Raw genomic sequence first — 11,841 nt, forward strand, 5'->3', positions numbered from 1 at the left:
ACATGTGTAAAGTGCAAACGCTACTTGCCGTCGCGAGGGACTTCATGATTATAAAACACATTTTTTTGTCAACAGGTTCCTCAAAAGCGAAGGATATGGGCAGACGATACTGTTCTACATAATAGACATAATCTATTTATCATCATTTTTGCTAATACGAGGGGTTCTTGGCACCTACATTTTGTACAAAATAATGCCAGCAAAAGTTTTTGGCATGGACCAGAAAATGATTGCGATTTCATTATACATAATTTCCATTGGACTAATGCGGGAACTCATTTCGTACATTTCATACAAATACAAGGATAGAGCAATTGTAAGTAATTTATTTACAATTGTGTTGAACAAATTACTTGTTTTAATTTAAATTCTTCAAGGGTCAAAATGACCAAAATGTGTTGGTGGAATCCAAAAGTAATCCATCCTGATTGTCATGCAGGTGTTCCTGCGATAGTTATAGACTTTTTAAATATGTCACTAATTCATAAGAACCAAGGTATAAATGAGTTTTTAAAATATTTAATTTGATTAATTTAATAGCTTTTTAAATATTTTTACACAATTTTCAATTGTGGCTGATGAATGCCAGATGGGTTTGTGCTATCGATGTCTAAAAGCTTGTCAAAAAATTATATGACAGACAAATTAAGAATTATTTTGCTTAAAAAAGTGTGATGAAAAACATTGTGTGTAACTTCAAGGGTAAAAATGTTGCAAATTCGGCTCTTTAATTCACCAAATTCTCTGGTATATGCTATCTTTTGAAAGCCTGGACGGGTACTGCCGTGACCGGGTGGTCTAGTGGTCAGGATGTTAGCCACGTACGCTGGTTTGATTTCCGCCTCAGCCACCGTGATATTTCAATTTATAATTTATACAGGGTGTCCCAAGAAGTAGTGATATACTGAAGCTGGGAGGTAGAGGACCTAGAGGGCTATCTGAATCACCCCCATGTATGTTCCGCGATTTTTCGTATTTTCGGAGTTATGATTTTTTTTAATTTTTCACCTATCGCCGAGTACGATGAGATTTTTATTTATGGTGACGTGAATTATTGCGGTAGATGCTTGATTTTTTTTGTGTGCTAAGCTGATAGATAGGCCAATTCAGTATGGTAACATTTACTATCGTTAGATCTCTGAATGGAATTAAAAAAAAATTTAATGCCAAGAATGATAAAATTACCCAGTATGTTCACAACTTCAAGGGCGTTTAGAAAAATAAAACATACTGGGTAATTTTATCATTCTTGGCATTAAATTTTTTTTTAATTCCATTCAGAGATCTAACAATAGTAAATGTTACCATACTGAATTGGCCTATCTATCAGCTTAGCACACAAAAAAAATCAAGCATCTACCGCAATAATTCACGTCACCATAAATAAAAATCTCATCGTACTCGGCGATAGGTGAAAAATTAAAAAAAATCATAACTCCGAAAATACGAAAAATCGCGGAACATACATGGGGGTGATTCAGATAGCCCTCTAGGTCCTCTACCTCCCAGCTTCAGTATATCACTACTTCTTGGGACACCCTGGGACACCCTGTATATAAAAAATATTTCATAAAATAATTTGATTTGTTCCCTAGTTAGGTATACAAAATATTGCACTTTTTAATTTTTTGGGCCAAATGGCCCTTTATAAAGACATCCAGATGTCGGGATCATGTAATTTTCAATTATATTTTGTATTCATTTCAGGCAAGTGTGACAAATTATTTAGATTATTATGGCATTATATTAAATGATTGTGATGACATATGATATGCATGATCGGAACCACCGAAGAATAATAAAGACTTACAATAATTTCATTGAAAAGCAACAGTGTTTGTTTTTACATGTATAAAAGTTCATACAGAGTAATGTTCTATACTAATCAGTTCAACAAAAACACAGTTTACATGTGTTAATAATAAGGTCAGACAAAGCTAACTCAAGTTATTTTAAAGCACAGAAAGAGAGTGGCAGTATCACCATAAATGTCAAATCACTATTAAAATATGATGTTTATAATGGTATTTTACATTCGGTCACATTAAAATCAGTGCAAAGTTAGCTAAGGCAGACTTTAGCTAGTTTGTGATAGACAGATAGTTTTAATCAAATAAAATCAAATAACCACATAAACACAATCAAAATAAAGTCAATATTAAAAAGATTTTATGGTGTCATTCATCATCACATTGACTCTATAATATTGACTTGATGACTGCAATTTAAATGTATAAATACTATCTGTTCATCAAGAATTAAAGGTAAATACATTATAATCACTCTCTCCTATGGTAATTGCCTTTCTTTTGATTCCTTCTGTCCCTCCAGTTATTATTGCCATAATTGTTGCGACTGTTGCCATGGTAGTTGTCACTGTGATTGTCTCTATTTCTGTCACCGTGGTTGTCTCTGTTTCCCCGTGCATGGTTCTTGTCTGGCCTGTATGGGTGGTGCCTGTGACTCCAGTTGCCCTGCAGACTAGCTTGTACTAACTTGTCATTTAAATCATGGACGTGTCTAGGAGCATATACGTTTCTGAGTTCTTCTTCCCGTAATTTATCAGTCATTTCAGCAAATTGTTGTATGACATTGCCCTGAGAAACAAGGTCTAGGGATAGATCAGGCCCATAACAACGTATGGGCGGCGGCAGCAGTGCCATTCGTCCTCGACATTGTAGCGACAGAGTTCTATGAAACAACGCGGTTCCGCGAAATAAATTCATAGCGTAGGGCACAGACACTTCGTGACAATAGGTTATAAATGCGAAATTCTTCTGACGACCATCTCTATCTCTTGGTATCCTCACTTTTTCCAATGGTCCCGCCTGTTTTAATAAAATAAACCGTTAGTGTTATTGTTAGTGTTCACATGATAAACAGAATCACTATCTGAAAAATTAAAAACAGAATTAACCTGTAGAAACAGCTCATAAAGTAGTTCTTCTGTCGCTTGTTCTGGTAAATTACCGCACCAAAGTGTCTTATTGTCTTCATCGATCATTTTAATTTACTTTTACAAATACAAATTCCTTTAATTTAAGAGAAAACAACAATATAAATATTATTTTAAATACAATACAAGCAAAAACCAAAGCTAATTCGTTGACTTGACTGTCACATTTATGACAGTCACCGACTTGTCACAGCCTCACAGGTTACTAAAAAAAAAATCCTCTATGGTATCGACTATGACCATGCGACATGTTCGAGCGTGTGGAAGGTTGTTGACCAGAGCGAGAAAGAAATATGCGGACCGGATCAAAAGTCATGGTTCTCTGTTGTAATAAATCGCAAAGTTGTGGAAACGCCTTTAAACAAACTTTGTTTTGTCTATTCTCTTCCAGACAGACTGTCAATGTCAATTGTACATTCAATCAATTTCAATCATTCGTTTCGTTTTCCTGTTTCTATAAAGCGAATTGCCCAAAATAGACCTCTGTTGTATTTTGATCAAAATTCTTTGAACATGTCTCAAAGTGTACGTATCGAGCGCACTATTGTTTAATGTCATAAACGTATTTTCTCGTTAGTACGTAATTCTTTTGGACTGCTTTAAGGTTAAGGTTGGAGAGGCACCATGGACGACTCCAACAAATACCAGCAGATGCAAGATGAAATGTCTAGGTAAGTATAGCAGATTATCAACACTTTCGGTTTTGAAATTAATATTTTATTATGAATCTGTTCATGCATTTAAGCAAGTTAGTATCAATCGTGACCGCCGCTGTCGTCCAAATTCATTCAAGTCTATACATTTTGATCGTGTACGAACAATGAAAAATGCCATGGTCAGTATTGGATTTATCTGTATAAATATAATACTACGACCTATATTGGACAGGTTCGAAGCGGAGATCTCGGGCGACCATGGTCCCCTCCGGGGGGTGATCAGCGCGGGCACGTACGGCGCGGTGCAGCAGCGGCTGGAACGGGCCATCCCCCCACCGCCGCCGCCGCCCGCAATGCTGTCATTCGAACACAACATGTCCAACATGCCCAACATGCCGGGCAACATGAACATGATGCCCCGCATGATGTTCCCTGCTGTGCCGCCGCCCCCACCGCCGCCCTCTATGCCTAACATGATGATACCAGCCTCTGTAAGTTGCAACAGTATCACCATACATTTTAAAGTTAGGGCCTGCTTGCTTACCTTGCTTAACATAGGTATTGTGCTGTCACTGCATACTTTTAACAAAAAATATTAAGAAAATTTTTTGCAAACTGAAAGATTGGATTCTTGCATAAAATAACACAAGATATAAACCCATAAAGATACATTCTGCTTTTATGCTTTTGCACACTTTATATTCATAGATATTTCTACTGCCGATGGAAAATCTTCATAACATAATTTCATGAGTTGACCCAACTTTAATATTTTTAATAAATAATATCTGGGAGATCGAGCTTTGCTCGGAAAACATATAAAAACTCGAAGATGCGCGTTTTCCCAGAGATAAGACATAGCTAAATCTTTCGCCCCCGAAAAGCCCCACATAGCAAATTTTATCGAAATCATTAGAGGCATTTCCGAGATCCACGAAATATATATATATATAAATAAATATATATACAAAAATTGCTCGTTTAAAGGTATAAGATGTAATAACATATAATAAGCTATCTCTTTAGGATTCCGCCTAATTGTCTTTAGAAGAAACCTCCATGTTCAAGACAGAAACAGTTAGGAGACATAGAGATTCTGAACAAGATTATGCATTTTATTCGCAATCGAATAATTCGTATACTGCCACATTGCAAAATGTATGATTATTGGATATTAGATCTTAATTAAAAATATTAATGTTAAGTACCCTTTGTAAATTTTAAATTCCCCGGCAGGTACAACGTTTACGGCCCGGCGGCATGCCCGAGTTCCCGATGCACTTCCTCCGGCCGGGGATGCCGGGGCCGCAGCTGGCGCCGCCGCCGCCGCCCAAGCCGCAGCCGGTCGTGCTCTCGGCGGCGCCCAAGCTTTACAAACAGACCAAGGACGATGACAAGAATAAAGAGAAACATGAAAGCAAGAAGAGGGTACTGTGTTTAAATAGCTTTATTTTATTCTGGCAGCATGTTAAAGTTACATAAGAAATCAGGACTAAGATGATTTTATAGGTATGTAAGGGTTATTCCCACTAGTTACCACCAAGTTGTTACCAGTGGTAACTACTGGGAATATTTTTCCCACCTTTTACCACTGGTAACTACTGGGAAAAATTATTCCCAGTAGTTACCACCAACTCGGTTTGGTGGTAACTACTGGGAATTTTTATTCCCAGTAGTTATCACCAAAATTTTGTTACAGTTAAATACTAATAAAAACAGTATAAAATAGTATAGTATAAATATAGAGTGATTTTGAATTACTGAATAAAATCACTTAAAAATAATCTAAATGGATTATTAAATGTATCCTTGCATATATTATAATTTTTGTACTAGTACCGGTTAAACTGTTTCAATATTTTTTCGTCACTTTTAAGGCAGTTTACTAAAACACTAATCGACTTAATAATGATTTATTAAATCACTCTATATTTATTTTTTATTTTTTTATACTGTTTTTATTAGTATTTAACTGTAACAAAATTTTGGTGGTAACTACTGGGAATAAAAATTCCCACTAGTTACCACCAAACCGAGTTGGTGGTAACTACTGGGAATTATTTTTCCCAGTAGTTACCAGTGGTAAAAGGTGGGAAAAAAATTCCCAGTAGTTACCACTGGTAAGAACTTGGTGGTAACTAGTGGGAATAACCCGTATGTAATGTTAACAGAAACGTTCGCCGCCGCCAGCGCGCGCGCCGACGCCTCCCCGCGCGCCCAGCCCGCCGCCCGCGCCCGTCGCGCCCGCGCCCGCCGCCGTCGCCATGCCCGTGCCCGCGTCCGACTCTGTGCCCAAGCCCAAGAAAGAGAAGAAACATCGGAAAGTACGTTACTAGTGATTTTACTCATCACTAATTTTTTTTTTTTTCACTAATGGGCGGATGACGGTTGCAATATACGTCAAAATCATGTCAAACGATATACGTAGGTGGTTTAAATAAGACGCATATTGCATCCGTCATTACTCATCACTCATCGGTCTTGTAATCGTGAGGCGTTAATTCAAATTCGTTCAATAAAACTACCGTCAGAATGAAACTAAGCGGAGGGGCCCATATACACTTGCGGTTGCAACAGCCACGAGTTGGGCGCACGCACAGTCCACATTGTATTACGAGTAGTGTATCAGTACCCCCAAGAGGCGTATCAGTACCCACAACACCTCGGCTCACCGGGGTCTCTCCCAGAAGTTGTCGGCAACGTCAAGGCTCTGCTAGGCTAGTTGGGTTGGCAAGAATAGTGCCGCCAACCCATCACACAAAATAGGCGCAATAATAAGACGTCGAGTTGCGGAAACCAAGCCCGCGAGAACGTATAACCAGGGGGGTGTCGCTCCGCAGTTTAGGTACATTTGGCCGGCGCGCCCATCGGACAGGCGTATGGCAGTGGGCTGCCGCTCGGCGTGCACGATAGTCGTGTCACGTGGCGCTCGCGCAGAATATAAATACACAATGGCTTCGAAACTTACTTCCGTGAGAATCAGACATACTATTTCCGGATAAAAAATGTATGTTTACATAATCAACGTTTGTAATTCCTACATATTTATCTTAAAAATAATAAATCAGTGGGTATAAAGTCTATTTTTTTTATTCGGTAGACTAAAATGACATTTCATAGTATGAAATGACACATGATGTTCATACTATGAAATGTCATTTCAGTCTACCGAATAAAAAAATAGACTTTAGGTATAAAAACTTGTCAAGTGATGACCCCGTGCCGACACTCACAGCTTGGTCATAAAACTGCGGCGCGCAAAGGAGATTCACGGTTCGTGCGCGGTTATAAGTTTCAATTTTGCTTGCAGGCGGCGATATAGGTGTAATTTTATACCTAAATCTGACTTTTGTGAAGGAGTGAATTTTCTGTACGGTAGTACTATTAGTTATTCTGTGATATAATATAACCCCCACGAGGCCTGAATACGTGATATTGTTTGCAGGTGGTCCGCACGGCGGGCGGGCAAGTCTGGGAGGACGTGACGCTGCTGGACTGGCCGGACGATGACTTCCGCATGTTCTGCGGCGACCTAGGCAACGACGTCACCGACGAGCTGCTGGTCAGTGACTAGTTTATACAGCAGGAAAGTAAAAGTATACATTAATATGCACCGTCTATATTTAATAACTTATTATTTATTTAATACTAGGGATGTTGCGGATGCCGATTTTTTGACATGCGGATTTTTAAAGGCGCGGATGCAGATGTCAAGATTAGGTACATAAAAACGTCAAAATTTAATATTACATTTTAATATTTTTTTATTAAAAAAAACTATTAATTCCAAATAAAACCAACACCTCTTCTCACTGTCCGTCAAAGGCTAAAGTGCTCGATCAACGAATCACAAAAACGTAATGAGATTCCTGTTGGCTCATGACTAAATTACCTAGCACCACAGACAATCCAACCTCTAGACGTAGCATAGTCGCGTTACCCCCTCTGCCACACATACGGTAGCGTTACTCCATCTTCGAGTCAATCCCGTGCCGTGATTGGTCAGTGTCTTTGAACGGACCAATCACGGCACGGGATTCGCTCACCTCGTCCCCCCGCACCCCCGTATTTTTGGCAGCATCGGTTTCATGAAAGAATTGGCCTAAGCTCAGTCTAGAGGTTGGATTGTCAGTGCCTAGCACTTACGCCGCCGCTAACACGGTCCTGTACCAACCTGTTCCACATCCGCATCCGCATTAAGCTTCGCATCGATTTTATGTTGAAAATAATGCGGAAGTTCTGCGGTTGCGGATGCGAATATTCGCTACATCCCTGATTAATACTTGTTTCTGTGTGACCAAAAGTAGATCGCAAGCAAAGATTCATTGATGGTATAAGACATGTAAAGTCTAACTCAAATTTGTGGTTCGAATTTGACAGCCAATGTAGATCGCTGTACAGCTCCGTACATTATCGTCTAATTCACGTTTTCAGAGTTGACATTTGACACTTCAGTTTACCAAGAAACATACGCGCCGTACAGCGCGTCCATCTTCAGCTGTCAAACTTGGGAGCACGATTATTTCTTAGGGCTACTACAGAATAAGTTAGCTCACAGATATTGTTGTTTCAGACACGAACATTTAGCAAATACAGTTCATTCCAAAGAGCGAAGGTGGTCCGAGACAAGCGCACCAACAAGAGCAAAGGCTTCGGGTTCGTCAGCTTCAAGGACCCCGGGGACTTTATCAAGGCCATGAAGGAAATGGATGGTAATTTCTTTGGTTGTGCTTTGCTTTGCAAGCTATTTATTTCATTAGTGAAACTGTGGTGAAATTGAAACTTTAAATTATACAAGATAAATTCCCATTCAATAAAATTATTTTTTCATCAAACCGAAATTCCGGTGGCTAATATATTGTATACTAATAGCTTAGTGGATAAGGTGACCAAGATCCTTCTTGATACAACAACAACATGTTTTAAAATCGTTTCACAACATGGGCACCATGGCGCTATAAAACTTAACTAACACAAACAGACGTGTTTTTAAATGAGGTTAAAATAAAATCCCACAGATTATACGTGCTTCCAACTGTCAAGAATCCAAAAATTGTAGTCTGGCCTTTATGTTTATTTGGACTTTGCATTATTTTTGCATCTCCAATGACACGTTTTATCAACCACGCGCCAATAGAATTTCAACCTTAGCACTCCGATTTCAGGTTCAAAATTAGATTTGACTTTCGGGAAATGTGACTTGCCTTCAAATGAATCATCAAAGCTGGATCAATTGGAATATAATTGATTTTTTTGGGAAACCTTGTAGATTGGTGAGGACTGGAAAAGGGTTAAATGATTCCAGCGCCATCTGCATAAAGCTTTGCGCTTTTATCCATTCCGATGACGCTATTTAAAGCAACCGTCCCATAACACCTAACCCGCGCCATATATTCGGGGCAAACTGCCGAATCCGACACAAGAGCAGACGATTCAACGGAGCCACGCCGTTCTGTCGTGAAAATAGTGTTTAGTTCCTTTATAAAATTATATGTATGTTAGTTTGTGAGGTATCTATGGGCCTTAGTTATCTGATAATAAATGATATTTATTTATTTATTTTATATTGTTTTGTGTCAGGTCGCTACGTAGGCAGCCGGCCCATCAAGCTGCGCAAGAGCACGTGGAAGAACCGCGCGCTCGACGTGGTGCGCAAGAAAGAGAAGGAAAAGGCCGCGCTGCTCTCTCTACTCATGGCCGGCAACAAGAGCTGACAGTGAAACGGACCGCCCAATTTCTATAGGTTTTCATTTATTTATACTAATTTTTACGAGTATTAGTAAACAATTGTAGGATCCCGTCGATAATTTCGTGTAGATAAATGTATTACTGACATCCTGACCCTCGCAATTTACGATTATCCTTTGTCGATCGCAAATATTTGCTAAGATTAGCCCTAGTCTTTCATCCACATATTGTGATAGGTACCTTTTGAAAGTATCTTAGTTCATAAGTTGTGTTTTGGATGTCAACTGATTTCTTTAATTTATACTCGTAATCTACTAGGTATTCTCATATACTTACCATATTAGTAATCTTTAGTAATATTGCATAATGAATACTGCATATTAAGATTTCAAAATTGTATGTATATAAAGTGAACCCTATGAATTTGACGACCTTTCCTAGATCTAATAAATAAGTATTTTTAAGGAAAGGAATTTTCATTTCTCTTCCTTGAATTAAACTACAACTTCAAATTTTAATATAATTTATTTTACTTCTTTGGCTCAAAATCTCCAATCCAATCTGTACATAAATTACTTACAATTACTATAAACTTATCGGTTATGGTGAACAATTTCACTGAGTTACAGACAGGGTTGGGCAGTATTTCAATTACATGTATTTGAAATACGTATTTGAAATACAAATTAGTATTTTGTATTTGTATTTCAAATACTACCTCAAAAGTATTTTGTATTTGGTATTTCAAATACTGCACTCACATGTATTTAGTATTTTGTATTTCAAATACTTCAAGCTTCAAAATACATTTCTATAAATACATTTTATTAAATTCTATAATCCTAAAATGTCTAATCTCTCGCACAAGCTGTGAGCCGACCGCGAACCTCCGATCCAGCCGAGATACAATTTTCATTGGCTGGATACTGGATCTATATTAGGTCAACTTCTGCGTGGAACTTTTCGTTTAAATCTAGGGGATAGGGTCATTGCAGTAGTTTCCGTCCATGCACTAGTTTTTGACGACTTGACGGATTATCAAATATATATTTCATTTTTAATTTACTACTTTTTGCTATATCTTCATCTTCCTCGCGTTGTCCCGGCATTTTGCCACGGCTCATGGGAGCCTGGGGTCCGCTTGGAAACTAATCCCAGTAATTGGCGTTGGCACTAGTTTTTACGATAGCGACTGCCATCTGACCTTCCAACCCAGAGGGTAAACTAGGGCCGTAATTGGAATTAGTCCGGTTTCCTCACGATGTTTTCCTTCACCGAAAAGCGACTGGTAAATATCAAATGATATTTCGTACATAGTTCCGAAAAACTCATTAGTTCGAGCCGGGGTTCGAACTCGCGACCTCCGGATTGCAAATCGCACGCTCTTACCGCTAGGCCACCACCGCTTCCTTTTTGCGAAATATCATTGTTATATGTAGACAGATATATTGCTTAGACGCCTTAGACATAAGGATTGAAATCAGTCCAAATTTGTGCAGGAATGTAGGTATATATTCAAATTTCGTCAAGTGGACGTAAACTAGAGCTGGACGAAAACTAGCGCAATGACCCTATAATTTTATATGAAAGGATATTCGTTAACGTTAAAACTAAATGCTAAACAAAAAAATAAATAAAGGTATATTTTGTAATTGAAATACATTATTTTAAACACTGTAATTTGTATTTTGTATTTCAAATACCCGTCACCAAAGTAGTTTGTATTTTGTATTTCAAATACTTTTAAAAATGTATTTTGTAATTTGTATTTCAAATACGTGGAAGCCAGTATTTTGCCCAACCCTGGTTACAGATACCTACTATGGGTATTTTTTTATGATTATGATAATTAGCACTTCATCGCTAATATCATCACTATTAAAAATAGTTAATAATCTATACTTAAATTAAGTGTAAGGCTCGAGTGGACGCTCGAGTTGGGCGTGCAGCGTGGCGGGGCGTGCGGCGTGCATGTTAAACAAATGCAAACGTATAGGAGCGGCCTTAGTGCAAGCTGCTCAAACTACTCGTGATCCCGACGCCACGCTGCACGCCCCGCCGAACGCTCCGCTTCGAGCGTCTCCTCAGGCCTTACACTAAGTCTTTTACAAAAGCACTGAAATTCATTGATCAGCACATTCCTGTAGCACATGTCTGAACATGCAATAGGCCGTTTTATCGTATCATTTGCCCCAGAAATATTAACATACTATTTGCATTTCTTTCTCAATATGTAAAACGAAAGTGATGCAGCTAACTATCAATAAGATTGCTGTTGGTGATAAATTAATAATCTATACAATCCTTCGAAACAAATGTTGAATACCTGCCGCAATATCAACGATTTCCTGCTTACATTCAATAACACGCCACTCTGTATGAAGTTCAGTATTTTAACCATAATTCCTTTGTACTTCCAAAGACTATGTTTAAATTAGGTACCTATAAAAGGTGTAGCTGTATTTCAAAACTAATGCATCTTTATGAGAGTAAAGCTTTGGTTTCCTCCGAAAGCGGTGCCGTCATATAGCGGCCGTCTCC

General features: G+C 38.4%; 2 protein-coding genes across 3 annotated transcripts; one reads left to right on the top strand and one right to left on the bottom strand.

Annotated features, from left to right (window-relative positions):
* The first annotated feature begins 201 nt into the window (after positions 1 to 201).
* LOC134650344 (RNA-binding protein 42) lies at positions 202 to 9,415 on the top strand. Of its 2 annotated transcripts, none has more exons than XM_063505316.1 (8): positions 202 to 316; positions 3,561 to 3,627; positions 3,845 to 4,103; positions 4,849 to 5,040; positions 5,784 to 5,936; positions 7,058 to 7,174; positions 8,186 to 8,324; positions 9,193 to 9,415. In XM_063505316.1, the coding sequence occupies exons 2-8, from the start codon at positions 3,581 to 3,583 to the stop codon at positions 9,324 to 9,326; spliced, it is 1,041 nt and encodes a 346-aa protein (XP_063361386.1). In that variant the 5' UTR covers positions 202 to 316; positions 3,561 to 3,580; the 3' UTR covers positions 9,327 to 9,415. The 2 variants fall into 2 exon arrangements, with proteins under 2 accessions (XP_063361386.1, XP_063361379.1); XM_063505309.1 differs by lacking the exon at positions 202 to 316 and adding an exon at positions 3,413 to 3,481.
* Positions 2,228 to 3,062, bottom strand: LOC134653834 (RNA-binding protein 7). The gene is made up of 2 exons (XM_063509200.1): positions 2,918 to 3,062; positions 2,228 to 2,828 (listed from the first exon to the last, which is right to left on the bottom strand). The coding sequence occupies exons 1-2, from the start codon at positions 3,002 to 3,004 to the stop codon at positions 2,280 to 2,282; spliced, it is 636 nt and encodes a 211-aa protein (XP_063365270.1). The 5' UTR covers positions 3,005 to 3,062; the 3' UTR covers positions 2,228 to 2,279.
* Positions 9,416 to 11,841: the final 2,426 nt, after the last annotated feature.

The sequence above is a fragment of the Cydia amplana genome, chromosome 1, assembly GCF_948474715.1.
Source record: "Cydia amplana chromosome 1, ilCydAmpl1.1, whole genome shotgun sequence".
Classification (NCBI taxonomy): domain Eukaryota; kingdom Metazoa; phylum Arthropoda; class Insecta; order Lepidoptera; family Tortricidae; genus Cydia; species Cydia amplana.

Bases quoted from the DNA above. Each gene is read 5' to 3' on its own strand.
- LOC134653834 (XM_063509200.1), bottom strand. From the start codon at position 3,004: ATGATCGATGAAGACAATAAGACACTTTGGTGCGGTAATTTACCAGAA. The intron at 2,829-2,917 runs GTTAATTCTGTT...TTATTAAAACAG, and splicing joins TTTATGAGCTGTTTCTACAG to GCGGGACCATTGGAAAAAGT.
- LOC134650344 (XM_063505316.1), top strand. From the start codon at position 3,581: ATGGACGACTCCAACAAATACCAGCAGATGCAAGATGAAATGTCTAG. The intron at 5,041-5,783 runs GTACTGTGTTTA...TAATGTTAACAG, and splicing joins AACATGAAAGCAAGAAGAGG to AAACGTTCGCCGCCGCCAGC. The intron at 7,175-8,185 runs GTCAGTGACTAG...TTGTTGTTTCAG, and splicing joins ACGTCACCGACGAGCTGCTG to ACACGAACATTTAGCAAATA.